This window comes from Penaeus vannamei, chromosome 18, assembly GCF_042767895.1.
Source record: "Penaeus vannamei isolate JL-2024 chromosome 18, ASM4276789v1, whole genome shotgun sequence".
Taxonomy (NCBI): domain Eukaryota; kingdom Metazoa; phylum Arthropoda; class Malacostraca; order Decapoda; family Penaeidae; genus Penaeus; species Penaeus vannamei.
In genome coordinates, this window is record NC_091566.1 from 19,831,939 (window position 1) to 19,853,535 (window position 21,597).

The 21,597-nt window shown below is 46.8% G+C and overlaps 1 protein-coding gene across 5 annotated transcripts in view; it reads left to right on the forward strand.

Annotated features, from left to right (window-relative positions):
• Pfas (phosphoribosylformylglycinamidine synthase) overlaps positions 1-21,407 on the forward strand; it is a 43,524-nt gene extending 22,117 nt beyond the window's left edge. For 4 of the 5 annotated variants that reach the window (XM_070132969.1, XM_070132972.1, XM_070132970.1 and 1 more), the window contains exons 9-28: positions 3,074-3,186; positions 3,628-3,786; positions 4,672-4,779; positions 5,823-5,896; positions 6,230-6,386; positions 6,880-7,103; positions 7,365-7,481; positions 7,775-7,906; positions 8,257-8,361; positions 8,639-8,764; positions 9,057-9,287; positions 9,595-9,799; positions 10,154-10,334; positions 10,560-10,677; positions 15,609-15,804; positions 16,106-16,306; positions 16,690-16,857; positions 17,546-17,716; positions 20,174-20,302; positions 20,752-21,407. In XM_070132969.1, coding sequence (XP_069989070.1) covers positions 3,074-3,186; positions 3,628-3,786; positions 4,672-4,779; positions 5,823-5,896; positions 6,230-6,386; positions 6,880-7,103; positions 7,365-7,481; positions 7,775-7,906; positions 8,257-8,361; positions 8,639-8,764; positions 9,057-9,287; positions 9,595-9,799; positions 10,154-10,334; positions 10,560-10,677; positions 15,609-15,804; positions 16,106-16,306; positions 16,690-16,857; positions 17,546-17,716; positions 20,174-20,302; positions 20,752-20,951 — 3,115 coding nt within the window. In that variant the 3' untranslated portion in view covers positions 20,952-21,407. The remainder of the gene's footprint in view (positions 1-3,073; positions 3,187-3,627; positions 3,787-4,671; positions 4,780-5,822; positions 5,897-6,229; positions 6,387-6,879; positions 7,104-7,364; positions 7,482-7,774; positions 7,907-8,256; positions 8,362-8,638; positions 8,765-9,056; positions 9,288-9,594; positions 9,800-10,153; positions 10,335-10,559; positions 10,678-15,608; positions 15,805-16,105; positions 16,307-16,689; positions 16,858-17,545; positions 17,717-20,173; positions 20,303-20,751) is intronic. The other variant, XM_070132973.1, reaches the window with a different exon arrangement.
• Positions 21,408-21,597: the final 190 nt, after the last annotated feature.

The following is a 21,597-nucleotide window of genomic DNA, read 5'->3' on the forward strand; positions in this document are numbered from 1 at the left end:
AATTCCACGCATTACCTTTTCTTTCTATTCCCCACTTTCTCCCCACCTCTTTCCCTCCTTCATCCCGTCTTCCCTCATCCCCTCATCTCCTCCTCCTCCTCCTCCTCCTCCTCCTCCTCCTCCTCCTCCTCCTCCTCCTCATTCCCTCCCCCCTCTGTCTTCCTCCTCATTCCCTCCCCCCTCTGTCTTCCTCCTCATTCCCTCCCCCCTCTGTCTTCCTCCTCATTCCCTCCCCCCTCTGTCTTCCTCCTCATTCCCTCCCCCCTCTGTCTTCCTCCTCATTCCCTCCCCCCTCTGTCTTCCTCCCCATCCCCTCAATTCCTCCCCATCCCCTCAATTCCTTCCCATCCCCTCAATTCCTTCCCATCCCCTCAATTCCTTCCCATCCCCTCAATTCCTTCCCATCCCCTCAATTCCTTCCCATCCCCTCAATTCCTTCCCATCCCCTCAATTCCTTCCCATCCCCTCAATTCCTTCCCATCCCCTCAATTCCTTCCCTTCCCCTCAATTCCTTCCCTTCCCCCTCAATTCCTCCCCATCCCCTCAATTCCTTCCCTTCCCCCTCAATTCCTCCCATCCCCTCAATTCCTTCCCATCCCCTCAATTCCTTCCCATCCCCTCAATTCCTTCCCATCCCCTCAATTCCTTCCCATCCCCTCAATTCCTTCCCATCCCCTCAATTCCTTCCCATCCCCTCAATTCCTTCCCATCCCCTCAATTCCTTCCCATCCCCTCAATTCCTTCCCATCCCCTCAATTCCTTCCCATCCCCTCAATTCCTTCCCATCCCCTCAATTCCTTCCCTTCCCCTCAATTCCTCCCCATCCCCTCAATTCCTCCCCATCCCCTCAATTCCTCCCCATCCCCTCAATTCCTTCCCATCCCCTCAATTCCTTCCCATCCCCTCAATTCCTCCCCATCCCCTCAATTCCTCCCCATCCCCTCAATTCCTCCCCATCCCCTCAATTCCTCCCCATCCCCTCAATTCCTCCCCATCCCCTCAATTCCTCCCCATCCCCTCAATTCCTCCCCATCCCCTCAATTCCTCCCCATCCCCTCAATTCCTCCCCATCCCCTCAATTCCTTCCCATCCCCTCAATTCCTTCCCATCCCCTCAATTCCTTCCCATCCCCTCAATGCCTCCCCATCCCCTCAATGCCTCCCCATCCCCTCAATTCCTTCCCATCCCCTCAATTCCTTCCCATCCCCTCAATTCCTCCCCATCCCCTCAATTCCTTCCCATCCCCTCAATTCCTTCCCATCCCCTCAATTCCTCCCCATCCCCTCAATTCCTCCCCATCCCCTCAATTCCTCCCCATCCCCTCAATTCCTCCCCATCCCCTCAATTCCTCCCCATCCCCTCAATTCCTCCCCATCCCCTCAATTCCTCCCCATCCCCTCAATTCCTTCCCATCCCCTCAATTCCTTCCCATCCCCTCAATTCCTTCCCATCCCCTCAATTCCTTCCCATCCCCTCAATTCCTTCCCATCCCCTCAATTCCTCCCCATCCCCTCAATTCCTCCCCATCCCCTCAATTCCTCCCCATCCCCTCAATTCCTCCCCATCCCCTCAATTCCTTCCCATCCCCTCAATTCCTCCCCATCCCCTCAATTCCTTCCCCTCCCCTCAATTCCTCCCCATCCCCTCAATTCCTCCCCATCCCCTCAATTCCTTCCCATCCCCTCAATTCCTCCCCATCCCCTCAATTCCTTCCCATCCCCTCAATTCCTCCCCATCCCCTCAATTCCTTCCCATCCCCTCAGTTCCTTCCCATCCCCTCAATTCCTTCCCATCCCCTCAATTCCTTCCCATCCCCTCAATTCCTTCCCATCCCCTCAATTCCTTCCCATCCCCTCAATGCCTCCCCATCCCCTCAATGCCTCCCCATCCCCTCAATTCCTTCCCATCCCCTCAATTCCTTCCCATCCCCTCAATTCCTTCCCATCCCCTCAATTCCTTCCCATCCCCTCAATTCCTTCCCATCCCCTCAATTCCTTCCCATCCCCTCAATTCCTTCCCATCCCCTCAATTCCTTCCCATCCCCTCAATTCCTTCCCATCCCCTCAATTCCTTCCCATCCCCTCAATTCCTTCCCATCCCCTCAACTCCTCCCCATCCCCTCAATTCCTTCCCATCCCCTCAATTCCTTCCCATCCCCTCAATTCCTTCCCATCCCCTCAATTCCTTCCCATCCCCTCAATTCCTTCCCATCCCCTCAATTCCTTCCCATCCCCTCAATTCCTTCCCATCCCCTCAATTCCTTCCCATCCCCTCAATTCCTTCCCATCCCCTCAATTCCTTCCCATCCCCTCAATTCCTTCCCATCCCCTCAATTCCTTCCCATCCCCTCAATTCCTTCCCATCCCCTCAATTCCTTCCCATCCCCTCAATTCCTTCCCATCCCCTCAATTCCTTCCCATCCCCTCAATTCCTTCCCCTCCCCTCAATTCCTTCCCATCCCCTCAATTCCTTCCCATCCCCTCAATTCCTTCCCATCCCCTCAATTCCTTCCCATCCCCTCAATTCCTTCCCATCCCCTCAATTCCTTCCCATCCCCTCAATTCCTTCCCATCCCCTCAATTCCTTGCCATCCCCTCAATTCCTTCCCATCCCCTCAATTCCTTCCCATCCCCTCAATTCCTTCCCATCCCCTCAATTCCTTCCCATCCCCTCAATTCCTTCCCATCCCCTCAATTCCTTCCCATCCCCTCAATTCCTTCCCATCCCCTCAATTCCTTCCCATCCCCTCAATTCCTTCCCATCCCCTCAATTCCTTCCCATCCCCTCAATTCCTTCCCATCCCCTCAATTCCCCCCCATCCCCTCAATTCCTTCCCATCCCCTCAATTCCTTCCCATCCCCTCAATTCCTTCCCATCCCCTCAATTCCTTCCCATTCCCTCAATTCCTTCCCATTCCCTCAATTCCTTCCCATTCCCTCAATTCCTTCCCATTCCCTCAATTCCTTCCCATTCCCTCAATTCCTTCCCATTCCCTCAATTCCTTCCCATTCCCTCAATTCCTTCCCATCCCCTCAATTCCTTCCCATCACCTTTGCCTCTCCTTCCCCCACAGCGGCGCCACCACGGGCACGGGCGGCCGCATCCGGGACGTGCAGGCAGCGGGCAGGGGCGGCCATGTGGTGGCGGGGACAGCTGGCTACTGCTTCGGAAACCTGCATATTCCTGGTGGGTTTGAGTGGCAGATTGGTTGAAATAGATGTTACAAAATCGAAATTATGGCAGAAGAAACAGGTATATGCTTATATTATGTATGTGTTTTGTGTAAAATAGATATTATGAAATTAAAGTTATAGCAGAAGAAACGGCTGAGTGCTTATAATATGTAGATGTTTTGTGTATAGTTGTTTTGTTTATTGGTTTTCTAATGGTGTGCAGGAGGTTTGATGTTTTCATTTTTTGTCGATCGGAATTTTATGATATTGTTTGGATTACTAGCTTTATTTATTGCAAAAGTGTGATTTGCATACTCTCTAGATAATGAATGCCAATTTTGGGTAAATAAGTTATTTGTATATGTACATTTTATATTGAAAACTTGTTAGGTTAAAGCAACTTCCCAAACCACGCTGAACTCTATTCGAATAAACATTTTTTTTCTCTTTCAAGGCTACAAATTGCCATGGGAAGACGAGACAGAATATCCGTCCAATTTCGCCACGCCTCTCGAAGTTGCCATAGAGGCCTCGAACGGCGCCTCCGACTATGGCAACAAGTTTGGCGAACCCGTCATTGCAGGTTTTGCTCGCTCGTTTGGCATGCAGATCGGTAAGTGGTTTTTCGATCTCTGCCAAATTCAGGAGTTGCTTGAATTAGGAAATTCATTAGAATTATCGAACAGAATTAGGATGAAATAAATAATGCTGTTATGGTAGGTAGGCCTATATGTCATTTCTGGCCTCTTGTAACCTAGATTTTCTGTAGTTGTATGCATGTTGCAGAATGAATATTGTCTAAATTGTCTTTTTTCAATTGATCCTTCTCTCTCCTCCCACTCCATCACCTACTCCCTCACACTCGCACCCCGTTCATCCCCATTCCGCCCCTCCCACATCCACACTCACTCTGCTCCCACACCCACATCCTCACATCGTTTTGCCCCTCCCATAACCCACTCTGCTTATCCCACACCCTTACATACACTCCGCCCCTCCCACACCCACACATACACTCCGCCCCTCCAACACCTACACATACACTCCGCCCCTCCCACTCCCACACATACACTCCGCCCCTCCCACTCCCACACATACACTCCGCCCCTCCCACTCCCACACATACACTCCGCCCCTCCCACTCCCACACATACACTCCGCCCCTCCCACTCCCACACATACACTCCGCCCCTCCCACTCCCACACATACACTCCGCCCCTCCCACTCCCACACATACACTCCGCCCCTCCCACTCCCACACATACACTCCGCCCCTCCCACTCCCACACATACACTCCGCCCCTCCCACTCCCACACATACACTCCGCCCCTCCCACACCCACACATACACTCCGCCCTTCCCACACCCACATACACTCCGCCCCTCCCACACCCACACTTGATCTCCGTCCTTCCCATACCCACACCCACACTTCCACTCCACCCTGCCATCCTCCCATTCCCACTCCACCCCTGCCACCCCCCCCCCCCCCCCAGGTACAGGGGAGGAGTCCGAGCGGAGGGAATGGATAAAACCCATCATGTTCAGCGGCGGCATCGGGACGCTGGATGACGCTATGGTATCGAAACATGCGCCTGAAAAGGGTAGGAATGATGCAGAAACGTGCCTACGGTTGCTGCTGCTGTTACGGTTTTCTGTTTTTGTTATGGTTGTAATTTAATGCGTATATATTTTTTCGAAGTATTGATTAACATTGTTTTGATATAGTAGTGTTTTATGTTATTATTTTTGTTACTGTAGCTTTGATTGTTTTCTGAGAAGTATACATTTTTTCTTGATGTTGTAATAATTTAAATGTAGTAAATTCGATCAGATATAGAGAACCTGAGAACATTAAATATTGTGTTCAGTTATCAGCTTGCATAAAGACTCGAGTTCACATGCTTCATTTTTGTATATAGATTATTTTTATAATGCACGTAAGAAAATTTGTTAATTTAGAATCTCTAAAGCTGGAAAATGAAAGAAAATATCACAGGTTAGAAGAGGAGAATTAAAATTGGGAAATGTATAATTGATTCTTACAGGGCGGAAATGAAATCGTTCATAGGGACATTAATCAAGCATGACCTTTTATATCAATGATATAATTCCAATGCCTGCCGCAGTTCATATATATGTGATTGCAGTTTGAATAATCGCTTTGTATATTGAAGTGGTTTTAAGCGGTCATTGATTCTGTGAGATCAAAGAACTAGCGAAAGTATTTTTTTTTTTGTAGGTTTGGAAAATTGTGAAATAAAAATGTCTATCCTTTCGTTTAACTTTTTCGCACTTTTTCCATGATTTTTTTCATATTACTTCGCCTTAATTAAGGTAAATGTATTATTTTCGTTGATGTTCATAATCCATTATTCGTATATCTATTAGGTATTTTTGTTCCTTAAATTAAGAATTATCAATTGACTACAATCTATTTTTATCAATTATGAATTTTCAATAACCTGGAATATTTTTCTTACTGTTAAATTATGAACTATCATTCAACTACTGTATATTTCGTTAATTATTAAATGTCAATCACCTATAATTTTCACCATTTGATTATGAACTATAAATTAAATGCAATCTTTTATCATTAATTATGGATGTCAATGACCTACAATAATTTTTTATGCTATTTTAGGTCACCGTGTTGTGAAGTTAGGAGGACCCGTCTACAGGATCGGTGTTGGTGGTGGCGCCGCGTCCTCCGTCCAGGTTTGCCGTCTCATTATTTATCGTTGTTAATCATCCTCATCAAGGCGTCAGGAGTTATCAGTGGTCGTCAGCATCAATTATTATCGATAGTAGTCATCAGTCATGAGTGATTCTCAGCCATTATCAGACATTTGTGATATTCTTCGTTATTTTTTCTTAAATTTTGTTTCGGTTGATTGCATCTGCTTGTATGTAAAAAAAAAAAAAAAAAATGCCGCGACTGGGCACCAGGAGACACGGGGAGACACGTCCTAACACGACATATGGAATTCATATCGAACAATCCGCTCCGTTATTCCGCAATAACACATAACATGACGTGAATTCCTCCAGGTCCAGGGTGACAACGCAGCTGCACGCGACCTGGGGGCGGTGCAGCGTGGAGATCCCGAGATGGAGCAGAAGCTGAACCGAGTCATCCGCGGCTGTTTGGAGATGGTCGACCAAAACCCGATTCTCGCCATCCACGACCAGGGCGCGGGGGGGAATGGTAGGGGCTTTGGGGTTGCTGGGGTTGATGGGGGTGTGGGGGTAATTGGGTGGGTGGGGGTGGGGATGGTCTTCAAGGTGTGTGGGGGTGTTTATTTGCGTTATTTTTTAAAATATTTTTTCTTGTATTTGTCTTTGTACTTGTTTGGATGTGTGGCGATGTGGTAGACTGTCGTGTGTTTTTGCTATTCACGTCATTCGGTGAGTGGTGTTTGGTTTCATAAATGTGTACATCCATGATTTTATAGGACATTGACCTTGTCCTCGTCCTCTACCTATTTAACCTATAACCTGATTCTTGATCCTTCACCACCTTCACTCTGTATGGCCAACTCTTGACCTGTTATTTGATCGACATAACTTGTCCTTGTCTTACCTCACCCTCGACCTCACCCTCGACCTCACCCTCGATCTCACCCTCGACCTCACCCTCGACCTCACCCTCGACCTCACCCTCGACCTCACCCTCGATCTCACCCTCGACCTCTCCTCAGCGAACGTCCTGAAGGAGCTGATGGAGGGAGCTGGAGGGACGATCTTCACGCAAGCCTTCAGCCTGGGAGACCCGACCCTCTCGACGCTCGAGGTGTGGGGCGCCGAGTACCAGGAGTCGAATGCAATCCTCGCCCACCCAGACCGAATGGCCGCCCTCGCCCGCCTCGCCGCCCGTGAGCGCTGTCCGGTCGATGTGGTGGGCGTGATCACCGGCGATGATAAGGTGTAGTGTGTTTTTGGAGGGAGGGGCGCAGTGTTTGGAGGGAGGGGCGTGTTGGGGTATGGGGTTTGGTTTGTGATTTTATATTGCATATGGCGAAGGTTTGTGTTATACAAATTGGAGAAGAAAATTCATACAAATTCGTAAACTTTCGTCATCTTCATCCGGAAAATAATCTGCCATCACAAAGTATCCATAAAATTCTATAAATGAGGATCCAGGTTGCGTTACAAATGTCTAAACTGTTCACTTGTACCCCGTCAGGTGCGGCTGGTGGAGGGGCCCTTTGAGGACGCAACCGACGCTCCCTCGAACCCCTCGGACGTCCGCCATCCCGTCGACCTCCATCTTGACTGGGTTCTCGGGAAGATGCCCAAGAAGGTGGGCCTCGAGGAAAGATGTTTGCGTCGATTTTTGAACATTTTATCCGTGTTTTTTGTTGCTGATTTTGTATTTTGGGGGCTTTTTCTCCCTTCCCCCTCTTTTAATATTTTTTTTTTATCCTACAGCTGTCTTTTGTACACTGATCTTTTACACACCGCATTTCTCTCCACTCTTTTTTCATCTGTTCCTCGTCCGCTTTTTAAACCAACCCTCCACCTCCTCCTTCCCGCACGAACCTCAAATATCACATCCCTTTCGTTATACACTTTTCAATAATTAATGAATTCCAGGTCTTCCACTGGACGAAGGAGAGGACACAACCCCCGCCACTAAACTTGGGAGACACTGTTGAAGTTCGCGAGGCCCTGGAACGCGTCTTGAGGCTCCCCGCCGTAGCAAGCAAACGCTATCTAACAAACAAAGTAAGTGTCGCGGCTCTGTTATCGTTTCGGAATGCTTGGCTGGAGTGCGAGCGGTGGAAGGGGAAGCCTGTGATCATTAAACTCTTGATTATTGTCTTTTTGAGATGATTGTGTTTAAACCTCCAGATTGGAGAGGCATAACGTATGAATTTTCACGCAATGGCTTCAACAAGAGACGATGAATTTAACCCCTTTAATCCCTCTCTCCCTCACAAAGTTAAAAATGAATAATTAACCTCCACCAATAATCAGCATAACCATAAACAACATTCCACTCTTTTCGCTCCTCCACCCCCCACCCCAACCCCAGGAACCTCCATAATAAACCTGTAACTGTGTGTGATCGACAGGTGGACAGGTCTGTGACAGGTCTCGTGGCACAGCAACAGTGCGTGGGACCCCTCCACACCCCCCTGGCTGACGTCGCTGTCATCGCTGCCTCTTACTTCAGCAAGGTCTGGTTAAGTGTCACTCTTGTGTTTCATTATTTGGTGTCATTATCTGGGCGGGAATTATGGGAATTATCTGATATTTTTACGTATGTTTTTTTTTAGTATCGATGAATCCTTTAACGATAGCGAGAATTTATTTTAGATAAAATGTAATGTCATTAGTTTAATCTCTTTATTATTATCACTAATTTTATTACTATCCCTGTTACTACTGCATTTATCATTACACCCATTATTATCATGATTCGAGATTCCCCAACGCCATCTGCATCTCCCTCAGGAAGGAGCGGCCACCAGCATCGGCGAACAACCCCTCAAGGTGCTCGTGGAACCTCGCTCCGGCGCAAGGCTCACGGTTCTCGAAGCGCTGGCCAACCTCGCTGCAGCGCCCGTCACTCATATTAAGGTTTTCATCTGATTAATGGACTTCTATTTCGATTTGATTGATCCTTTTTTCTGTAGATTTCTGTTCGGGCGTTTTGATGTGTGAGGTGGACGGGTCTGTGTACAAGTCTTTTTTTTATTTATTTATTTTTTTAAAGCTGTGATTTTGTTGGTTTTCCAAGATTGCTAATGAATGGTATCGTATAAGATTCTTTCTATCCATTCATTTTCATGTCCTCTTTTATCTATTTACCGTCTGATAAGAAATATATTTTGTGACCATGTTCATCTCCACTTTACTCTGTGTTTTACAGGACATAAAGTGTTCCGCTAACTGGATGTGGGCGGCCAAGCTCCCTGGCGAAGGATGGGCGTTGTACGAGGCATGCGAGGCCATGTGCGAGGTGATGAAGGCCGTGGGCGTGGGCGTGGACGGCGGCAAGGATTCGCTCAGCATGGCAGCGCGAGTCGGCGGCCAGAGGGTCGTGAAGGCGCCCGGGGACCTCGTGGTGTCCGCCTACGCCCCCTGCACTGATGTCACGAAGGTGGGTCGGGTCAGAGTGCCGAACCTTTTTCACGGATTCAGCGAGATTATTCATGACAGTTGTACCAGGGACTGTGATGTAATATTCATACATTTATTTTTAGAAATACTGAATTGACGCTATACAACGTGAGATCCGTTGCACAAGTTGAATAAATAAAAAATATCATTCAACATATATATATTAAAATTTACAACTCGTATAGAAAGAACAGTAAATTGCTTAAGAAATCTATAAAAGTATATGCATAAAATTCATAACAAATATTGGTTACTATATCATTTACGTTTTTCTTCCTCTCCTGAAGGTGCTGACGCCGGACCTGAAGAGCCCCGGTAGCGAAGGAAAGGGAACGCTGGTGTGGGTGCGGCCCGCCCCCGCTCACGCCCGCCTGGCCGGCTCCGCCCTCGCGCAGGTGTACGGGCAGCTGGGGCGCGATTGCCCGGATGTTGACGCCCACGAGATCTCAGCCTTTGTTGAAGCTTTTAAGGTCATCCAGCTGTTGAACCAAGGTGGGAGGCTAGTATTTGTAAAGGTCTCGTTCAAAGCACCAAAAGTGTTTAAAAAAAACTTAAGCTCAGAATGAATTGATGAATATATCTTCTGTTATTGAGTTTTCGTTATACTGCTAGACCTACACACGAGATTGATGAATCTTGTCTAATAGTTCCTTTAACTACAAGTGCATTTTCCGTAGATTACAAGCCTTTACATTATTGATTAACATAACTCTAGTGCGGTGAGCACAACCTCCCACATAATGACCAACACCTTATACCCATCTACAAAATTATAAAGTAACTATAGTGAACATAATTTTTGCATGATATACCCAGCGTTTCCATCTTCGACTGACATTTCCACAGAAAGCAAAATCCTGGCCATCCACGACATCAGCGACGGTGGCCTAGTGACCTGCCTGCTGGAGATGGCCATAGCCGGGTGGGGCGGCCTCGCTGTGGACCTCCCGCCCGCGCCCGCACCCCCGCCCACGTCGCAGGATAAGGCGCCGGCCACCCTGGCTGCGTTATTCAGCGAGGAAGTCGGGTATGTAGACTCAAATTTCCAGGCTTGATTTTTGGAATGTTTCTTTTAATAGACTATCCTTTAAGACCTGTGCTATAAAATATCGAAAGAACATCATAACCACAGTATCAAAAACACATTTATTTGCACAAATTCCCTTCAAACAAGAAACCTAAATTAACAATACAAAAAAGAGAATACAGACCATAATGCAACACACGTGAAGAGAGAGAATACCCTCTGCAGGTGGGTGCTGGAGGTCGAGGCATCAGAAGCCAGTAGCGTCGTGCAGAGATTCCAGGCAGCGGGGGTCCCTGGGGCGTGCTCTTTGGGGGAGACCACGGACGCTGGGCCTCAGGCGAAGGTTTGTTTTATGTTTTGTTTGTCCTTTTTTCTTTGTTTCTTATTTCTTTGTGTTTGTGTGTTACTTCCGCCAGGGAGCTTCTTATGTGATGGCGTGAACAGATTTCTATTTTTTTCTTTTCTTTTTTTACCAGAGGCGTCTTAACCTAACTTAGATGTCGTGTAATTTTGGTGGTGATCCGGATCATGATCTGGATCCAGCCTTTTTTATAGCATTGCGAGATAGGAAAACATAATTCTTCAAGTGTCAATATTTTTATTGCATCATAGACCCTATTTCCTAGGCAGAGGTATGGGCTCTATTAGTGCTTCTAGTTTTTGCAGATTTCTTTGTTTATTTATCCATTTGTCTATTTACGTATCCATTTCATTATTTCTCTTTGTTAGTTTATTTATCTGTTCGTTATAGGAAGGTTAACTAGTCGTCGGAGGATAGGTTAACTAGTCGTCAGAGGATGTTTGATTTTGTTCTGATTATTTTCTTACTTCTAGTCTTGTCAATATCTCTTCCCTCCTTCGCTGATCTTTGCCATTATTTTTTGCCCTCTAGTTCTTAGCACCCTAACATATTCCCTTCATCACCATCAGTAACATCACTGTCAGTATCATTACGATCAGCATCATTACCATTATCACCATCAGTATTTTCTGACCACCAATACCATTATCACGACTCGACACCACCACCCACCGGCCATTGCATAACTTCAGCATTTAGTCAATCATCATTTATCATTACCCGACCGCACTTTGAATCTGAATCAACCCAGTTAACCCAACCACCACCAACCAGGCCATTAATTCCCTCCCACCACACCAACCAAGCCAATTAATTCCCTCCCACCACCAACCAAGCCAATTAATTCCCCCGCACCACCAACCAAGCCAATTAATTCCCTCCCACCACCAACCAAGCCAATTAATTCCCTCCCACCACCAACCAAGCCAATTAATTCCCTCCCACCACCAACCAAGCCAATTAATTCCCTCCCACCACCAACCAAGCCAATTAATTCCCTCCCACCACCAACCAAGCCAATTAATTCCCTCCCACCACCAACCAAGCCAATTAATTCCCTCCCACCACCAACCAAGCCAATTAATTCCCTCCCACCACCAACCAAGCCAATTAATCCCCTCCCACCACCAACCAAGCCAATTAATTCCCTCCCACCACCAAGCAAGCCAATTAATTCCGTCCCACCACCAACCAAGCCATTAATTCCCTCCCACCACACCAACCAAGCCAATTAATTCCCTCCCACCACCAACCAAGCCAATTAATTCCCTCCCACCACCAACCAAGCCATTAATTCCCTCCCACCACCAACCAAGCCAATTAATTCCCTCCCACCACCAACCAAAGCAATTGATTCCCTCCCACCACCAACCAAGCCATTAATTGCCTCCCACCACCAAACAAGCCAATTAATTCCCTCCCACGAGCAACCAAGTCAATTAATTCCCTTCCACCACCAAACAAGCCAATTAATTCCCTCCCATCATCAACCAAGCCAATTAATTCCCTCCCACCAGCAACCAAGCCAATTAATTCCCTCCCACCACCAACCAAGCCAATTAATCCCCTCCCACCACCAACCAAGCCAATTAATTCCCTCCCACCACCAACCAAGCCAATTAATTCCCTCCCACCACCAACCAAGCCAATTAATTCTCTCCCACCACCAACCAAGCCAATTAATTCCCTCCCACCGCCAACCAAGCCAATTAATTCCCTCCCAACACCAACCAAGCCAATTAATTCCCTCCCACCACCAACCAAGCCAATTAATTCCCTCCCACCACCAACCAAGCCAATTAATTCCCTCCCACCACCAACCCAGCCATTAATTCCCTCCCACCACCAACCAAGCCAATTAATTCCCTCCCACCACCAACCAAGCCAATTAATTCCCTCCCACCGCCAACCAAGCCAATTAATTCCCTCCCACCGCCAACCAAGCCAATTAATTCCCTCCCACCGCCAACCAAGCCAATTAATTCCCTCCCACCACCAACCAAGCCAATTAATTCCCTCCCACCACCAACCAAGCCAATTAATTCCCTCCCACCACCAACCAAGCCAATTAATTCCCTCCCACCACCAACCAAGCCAATTAATTCCCTCCCACCACCAAACAAGCCAATTAATTCCCTCGCACCACCAAACAAGCCAATTAATTCCCTCCCACCACCAACCAAGCCATTAATTCCCTCCCACCACACCAACCAAGCCAATTAATCCCCTCCCACCACCAACCAAGCCAATTAATTCCCTCCCACCACCAACCAAGCCAATTAATTCCCTCCCACCACCAACCAAGCCAATTAATTCCCTCCCACCACACCAACCAAGCCAATTAATCCCCTCCCACCACCAACCAAGCCAATTAATTCCCTCCCACCACCAAACAAGCCAATTAATTCCCTCCCACCACCAACCAAGCCAATTAATTACCTCCCACCACCAACCAAGCCAATTAATTCCCTCCCACCACCAAACAAGCCAATTAATTCCCTCCCACCACACCAACCAAGCCAATTAATCCCCTTCCATCACCAACCAAGCCAATTAAGTACCTCCCGCCACCAACCAAGCCAATTAATTCCCTCTCACCCCCAAACAAGCCAATTAATTCCCTCCCACCAACAACCAAGCCATTAATTCCCTCCCACCACCAACCAAGCCAATTAATTCCCTCCCACCACCAACCAAGCCAATTAATTCCCTCCCACCACCAACCAAGCCATTAATTGCCTCCCACCACCAGCCAAGCCAATTAATTGACTCCCACCACCAACCAAGCCAATTAATTCCCTCCCACCACCAAACAAGCCATTAATTACCTCCCACCACACCAACCAAGCCAATTAATCCCCTCCCACCACCAACCAAGCCAATTAATTCCCTCCCACCACCAACCAAGCCAATTAATTCCCTCCCACCACCAAACAAGCCAATTAATTCCCTCCCACCACCAACCAAGCCAATTAATTCCCTCCCACCAGCAACCAAGCCAATTAATTCCCTCCCACCACCAACCAAGCCAATTAATTCCCTCCCACCACCAACCAAGCCATTAATTCCCTCCCACCACCAACCAAGCCAATTAATTCCCTCCCACCACCAACCAAGCCAATTAATTCCCTCCCACCACCAACCAAGCCAATTAATTCCCTCCCACCACCAACCAAGCCAATTAATTCCCTCACACCACCAACCAAGCCAATTAATTCCCTCCCACCACCAACCAAGCCAATTAAATCCCTCCTACCACCCACCAAACCAAGTAATTCCCTCCCACCACCAACCAAGCCAATTAATTCCCTCCCACCACCAACCAAGCCAATTAATTCCCTCCCACCACCAACCAAGCCAATTAATTCCCTCCCACCACCAACCAAGCCAATTAATTCCCTCCCACCACCAAACAAGCCAATTAATTCCCTTCCACCACCAAACAAGCCAATTAATTCCCTCCCACCACCAACCAAGCCAATTAATTCCCTCCCACCACCAACCAAGCCAATTAATTCCCTCCCACCACCAACCAAGCCAATTAATTCCCTCCCACCACCAAACAAGCCAATTAATTCCCTCCCACCACCAACCAAGCCAATTAATTCCCTCCCACCACCAACCAAGCCAATTAATTCCCTCCCACCACCAACCAAGCCAATTAATTCCCTCCCACCACCAAACAAGCCATTAATTGCCTCCCACCACCAACCAAGCCAATTAATTGCCTCCCACCACCAACCAAGCCAATTAATTCCCTCCCACCACCAAACAAGCCATTAATTGCCTCCCACCACCAACCAAGCCAATTAATTGCCTCCCACCACCAACCAAGCCAATTAATTCCCTCCCACCACCAACCAAGCCAATTAATTCCCTCCCACCACCAACCAAGCCAATTAATTCCCTCCCACCACCAACCAAGCCAATTAATTCCCTCCCACCACCAACCAAGCCAATTAATTCCCTCCCACCACCAACCAAGCCAATTAATTCCCTCCCACCACCAACCAAGCCAATTAATTCCCTCCCACCACCAACCAAGCCAATTAATTCCCTCCCACCACCAACCAAGCCAATTAATTCCCTCCCACCACCAACCAAGCCAATTAATTCCCTCCCACCACCAACCAAGCCAATTAATTCCCTCCCACCATCAAACAAGCCAATTAATTCCCTCCCACCATCAAACAAGCCAATTAATTCCCTCCCACCATCAACCAAGCCAATTAATTCCCTCCCACCACCAAACAAGCCAATTAATTCCCTCCCACCACCAAACAAGCCAATTAATTCCCTCCCACCACCAAACAAGCCAATTAATTCCCTCCCACCACCAACCAAGCCAATTAATTCCCTCCCACCACCAACCAAGCCAATTAATTCCCTCCCACCACCAACCAAGCCAATTAATTCCCTCCCACCACCAAACAAGCCAATTAATTCCCTCCCACCACCAAACAAGCCAATTAATTCCCTCCCACCACCAAACAAGCCAATTAATTCCCTCCCACCACCAACCAAGCCAATTAATTCCCTCCCACCACCAACCAAGCCAATTAATTCCCTCCCACCACCAACCAAGCCAATTAATTCCCTCCCACCACCAACCAAGCCAATTAATTCCCTCCCACCACCAACCAAGCCAATTAATTCCCTCCCACCACCAACCAAGCCAATTAATTCCCTCCCACCACCAACCAAGCCAATTAATTCCCTCCCACCACCAAACAAGCCAATTAATTCCCTCCCACCATCAACCAAGCCAATTAATTCCCTCCCACCATCAACCAAGCCAATTAATTCCCTCCCACCATCAACCAAGCCAATTAATTCCCTCCCACCATCAACCAAGCCAATTAATTCCCTCCCACCACCAACCAAGCCAATTAATTCCCTCCCATCCAACCCAGATCACGGTCAAAGTCGACGGCCAAGAAACGGTGAATTTGACCGTCTTGGAAGCGTCTCGTCTTTGGGAGGAGACCAGCTACCGCCTCGAGACCCGACAAGCCAACCCCGACTGCGCCAGGGCTGAGTTCGAGGGCGTGGCGACCAGGACACACCACGCCTACCACGTTCCTTTTACCTATAGGGATTTCGTGATGGGTAGGTTAGGTGGTTGTGGAGGAAAGGGGGCGGGGCGGGGTAGTGGTTGTGGATTATAGCAGACTATGTGCTCGGTTTTATTCGTTATTACTATTTTTTTTTTGTCTTATCTATGCCTCGTAATTATTACATATATTACCTCCAACTAGAATACTAAAGAATAATGCTAATAGTCACGGTATGATCAACCAACATAACCCAAGTCACGACCCAACAATACCCATTCATTTTACAACCAGAAAATCGTAACCACCACCACCTTCCTCCTCCTCCCCACTCCCACCCCCTCCTCCTCACCCAGGTCCCAACGCCCTCGCCCCGTACGTCCCCCGCGTCGCCGTCGTGAGGGAGGAAGGCAGCAACGGCGACAGGGAGATGGTCTCGGCGCTCCTGCAGGCGGGCTTCCGGGTCGATGACGTCACCATGACCGACCTGGTGGCTGGGGGCGCGCGGCTGGAGGCCTTCAGGGGCGTCGTCTTCCCCGGAGGCTTTAGCTATGCCGGTGAGCAGGGTTGATGTTTGTCATTGTAATCTTTTTTTTTTTTTTTTTTTTTAGTTATTGTTGCTGTTTAATTGTTATAGTTATTGCTGTTATTATTTTTTATTATTCAATTATCATTGTCATTATTGTTATTGGTATTTTATTATCATTATTGTTCGTGAAGTCGTTGCTATTCCTTAGTATCATTGTTATTAAAAGCATTATTATTTTATATTAATTTTTGAAGAAATAAAACTGGTGATCTCCGGAGAAGAGAGATCGTCTTTTTACCCCACTTTTTTCACCTCCTGCATATTTCGCATCGCCGTTTCTCTTCCTTCCTCGCATATCCCAACCCCCTGACGACAACCCCCCTGTAAATTCTTTACTTTCTTCCCCCACAGACGTCCTGGGGTCCGCCGTGGGTTGGGCCGCTGCCATACGAGGGGGCGAGGGCCTGAGAGCAGCCCTGGAAGCGTGGAGGAACCGGGCCACCAGTTTCTCGCTCGGAGTGTGCAACGGGTGCCAGCTGATGGCCCTCCTCGGCTGGCTGGACCCGTCTGAGGCGAAGGGTAAAGTGTTTTGTTTTTGTTTGTTTTCTTTTGAAATAGTTGTTAGCATGTTTTATTATTGTTACTATTGTTGTTAGTATCTATATTATTATTAACTCTATTATTATTATTATTATTTATATTATTATTGTTTATATTATTATCTACATCATTATCATTATCATTATTGCCTGCCAATGTGTCATCAGCCAGCACTGTCGGGAAATCAACTTTTTTGTCTCAATTAAAGACTAAAATATTCCCCTAAACTATAAACGATAATGCAAAATATTCCCTACCGAAAATACCTTTTTTAGTTCCTCCTTTTACGTATGTTCATTATTAAGTTGTAAAACCCATTTATTTCAACCGCCCATTTTTTTTCTAATGTTCCATAACCCATTTTATCAGACTGCCATCTCCATTTCCGACGTTGAATAGCATTCGTAATCCATACTCACCTTTGCCCCATGGTATAAAAACTGGAAATAGAAATGCTATGCAAGTAAAGTTTTGCAAAATGTATCATTGCGCGAAAAAAGGACATAAAATTGTAGTTTTGACAATAACTTTGTTAAATTTATCAATGTACATGACTAAAATAGAAGTAAGTTTTTCAAAAATGTCGCCCTATTGCAAATTCCATGCTTATTATAGACTGTAGACATTTTAAACAGAATCTGGCCTCTCTTTACCCATTCTCCCGCAGACGAAGTGACCGCAGCCGAAGTACCGGCCGCTCCCTCCGTCCGCCTCGCCCGCAACACGTCCGGCCGCTTCGAGTCCCGTTGGTCCCGGGTGTTGGTGGAGGAGTCCAAGTCCGTCTTGCTCAAGGGAATGGGCGGGGCTAAGATGGGCGTGTGGGTGGCGCATGGGGAAGGTAAGATTTTGAATAAGATTTTAATGTCTAGAGGAGTTTAAACGTGGGATGCAAGAGGGGAGTTTATTTGGTATTATTTGTTTGGTATGTTTGTGTTGATTTGATATTAGACTGACTAGTGTTATTGAGTAGCTGGATATACGTTCGGTGTATGGGTTGTATCCGGGCAAGGTGAGATGTAATTATACATTTTTTAATCTATTATAGATAGCCGAATGACCGGACGTGGATATCTTGCATCACTTTGATTTATTTAAACAATCAATGAAGTCAATGAAAAAAGTTTTTTACCTTTTTTAATAAACTGTACATGACTGTTCTCATGTCTTAGGAATTGCCATATTATCGTTAATAAGATTATTATTAAGCCATCTCAGCTCTTACTAGTGGTATATCCTGGGAATTGGAAGAGATATAGACGGAGAGAGAGAGAAATAAGTGAAGGTATTATAGGAAACTATTATAATAGTATTTTGTCTTCAGTATTATCAAACAAAAGCTTCAAAATACCAAGGGATTGAATTCGAAACGGAATTTTAAGCTTTTCAAAATCGATTCATTATAATGTTTACTTGCATCGTCCTGGGAATATTTCTGGTTTACATATTTTCTTTGGACTGTCTGGCTTCATCATAAAGCAACGTTTCTTCCCAACATACAAGTGTTATCACGTTTAGCTTAACAATAACAAAAGTAGCATTACTCTGCAAACTTGACGCTTACAGCAACCTACATTAAAACCCTTACACAAACTAAACTGCACAGCTTTCCACACTACTGTACAGCTTTCCACACTACACTGTCCAGCTTTCCACACTACACTGTCCAGCTTTCCACACTACACTGTCCAGCTTTCCACACTACACTGTCCAGCTTTCCACACTACACTGTACAGCTTTCCACACTACACTGTACAGCTTTCCACACTACACTGTCCAGCTTTCCACACTACACTGTCCAGCTTTCCACACTACACTGTCCAGCTTTCCACACTACACTGTCCAGCTTTCCACACTACACTGTCCAGCTTTCCACACTACACTGTCCAGCTTTCCACACTACACTGTCCAGCTTTCCACACTACACTGTACAGCTTTCCACACTACACTGTACAGCTTTCCACACTACACTGTACAGCTTTCCACACTACACTGTACAGCTTTCCACACTACACTGTACAGCTTTCCACACTACACTGTACAGCTTTCCACACTACACTGTACAGCTTTCCACACTACACTGTACAGCTTTCCACACTACACTGTACAGCTTTCCACACTACACTGTACAGCTTTCCACACTACACTGTACAGCTTTCCACACTACACTGTACAGCTTTCCACACTACACTGTACAGCTTTCCACACTACACTGTACAGCTTTCCACACTACACTGTACAGCCTTCCACACTACACTGTACAGCCTTCCACACTACACTGTACAGCCTTCCACACTACACTGTACAGCCTTCCACACTACACTGTACAGCCTTCCACACTACACTGTACAGCCTTTCACACTACACTGTACAGCCTTTCACACTACACTGTACAGCCTTCCCACACTACACTGTACAGCCTTCCACACTACACTGTACAGCCTTTCACACTACACTGTACAGCCTTTCACACTACACTGTACAGCCTTCCCACACTACACTGTACAGCCTTCCCACACTACACTGTACAGCCTTCCCACACTACACTGTACAGCCTTCCCACACTACACTGTACAGCCTTCCCACACTACACTGTACAGCCTTCCCACACTACACTGTACAGCCTTCCCACACTACAGTGTACAGCCTTCCCACACTACACTGTACAGCCTTCCCACACTTCACTGTACAGCCTTCCCACACTACACTGTACTGCCTTCCCACACTACACTGTACAGCCTTCCCACACTACACTGTACAGCCTTCCCACACTACACTGTACAGCCTTCCCACACTACACTGTACAGCCTTCCCACACTACACTGTACAGCCTTCCCACACTACACTGTACAGCCTTCCCACACTACACTGTACAGCCTTCCCACACTACACTAGACTGTACAGCCTTCCCACACTACACTAGACTGTACAGCCTTCCCACACTACACTAGACTGCACAGCCTTCCCACACTACACTAGACTGCACAGCCTTCCCACACTACACTAGACTGCACAGCCTTCCCACACTACACTAGACTGCACAGCCTTCCCACACTACACTAGACTGCACAGCCTTCACCCCCCCCCCCCACACACTCTCTCTCTCTCTCTCTCTCTCTCTCTCTCTCTCTCTCTCTCTCTCTCTCTCTCTCTCTCTCTCTCTCTCTCTCTCTCTCTCTCTCTCTCTCTCTCTCTCTCTCTCTCTCTCTCTCTCTCTCTCTTTAGACAAGACTGCACAGCCTTCGCCACACACTACACTGCACAAAGATTCCTCAGATGACTTGCGATTCCTCCCCAGGGCAGTTCACTTACCGCTCCAAGGGCGTCTTGCCGCAACTCGAGAAGTCTGGCTGCGTCGCCCTCCGGTACCTCGACGGCAGGGACAGCGTGACGGAGGAGTACCCGATGAACCCCAATGGCTCGCAAGGTTGTTGTTGTAGTTGTATTATGTAGTTCTTGCTGTTGTTAGTGGTGTTATCATTATTATAATCATTATCATTATCATTGTTATTATCATTTTTATTTTTTCTTGCGAATTTATTGATTTTTTTAAGGCGAGGGTTGTGTGTGTAGTTGGATTCGTGTTTTCCTTTGTGGTTTTGCATAGCATTGTCATACTTAATATTTAATATATTCCATCCAAATTAACACATGTCAGGCCTCCCCATCAGTGTTGCTATGTTAGTCTTAATGAAAACATTTTCAATATCCTTCATTAGTGAATTAATCATGTTTTGCATAATATATCCCACCTCGAATTAGTCCTGACTACTTATCACTATATCATATACTCTATGGCACATACTCTGATAATCAATTGGTTTCTTTGATTCAATGGTTTTATAATCACACAATTTGTTATAATCCCAATCTCAGGTGGCGTAGCAGGTGTGACCTCTCCTTGCGGGCGTCACCTGGCGCTCATGCCCCACCCGGAGCGCTGTGTCGTCACCTGGCAGTGGCCTCACCTAGCGCCCCCCCTGTCCACCAAGCCAGGGGCGCAGGCGAGACTCACCGCGCCCTGGGCCAAGCTCTTCCAAAACGCCTTCGATTGGTGTCTCGAGAATAGGGAGTGATGAGGGAGTGATGAGGGAGTGATGAGGGAGTGATGAGGGAGTGATGAGGGAGTGATGAGGGAGTGATGAGGGAGTGATGAGGGAGTGATGAGGGAGTGATGAGGGAGTGATGGATAATGAGAGAAAGAGATGGGTAGTAACTATCCCTCAGGTTAATTGATATAGTCTTCCGTTGTTTGTTGTTTTTCTAGGCCTGGTAAGGGTTGGCCGTCATATACAAGTACAGATTTCAGTCACCTATTTACCAGTCAGCTAAAAAATACGAAGCTACTAGCCAACCAAACTGCACGGCCACATACCCAAACCATCTGTTAAACATGCAACTACCCAAATATTTTGTCGACCAAATAATTTGGATATGCCTGCATATACTCTAAAACTTGTATGTGAATGGCTTACTCTGAATGTTGCAGGCTTGGATAGGCTATAGGAAGACAATAAAAAGTCTAAAACGTGTGTACTGTTATTTATTTTGTTTCGACCGTGACTTTGGTTATTGCATACCACTTTTTTGTAGGACATCTGGAATCCATTGTCACATATGGAATTTATATGTATTACATGCTAAAGAAAGAAATACCAAAATCTGGGCAGTGGCATGTACATTTTCTTTACGTATATATGTATATGATTATATATTAGGAAG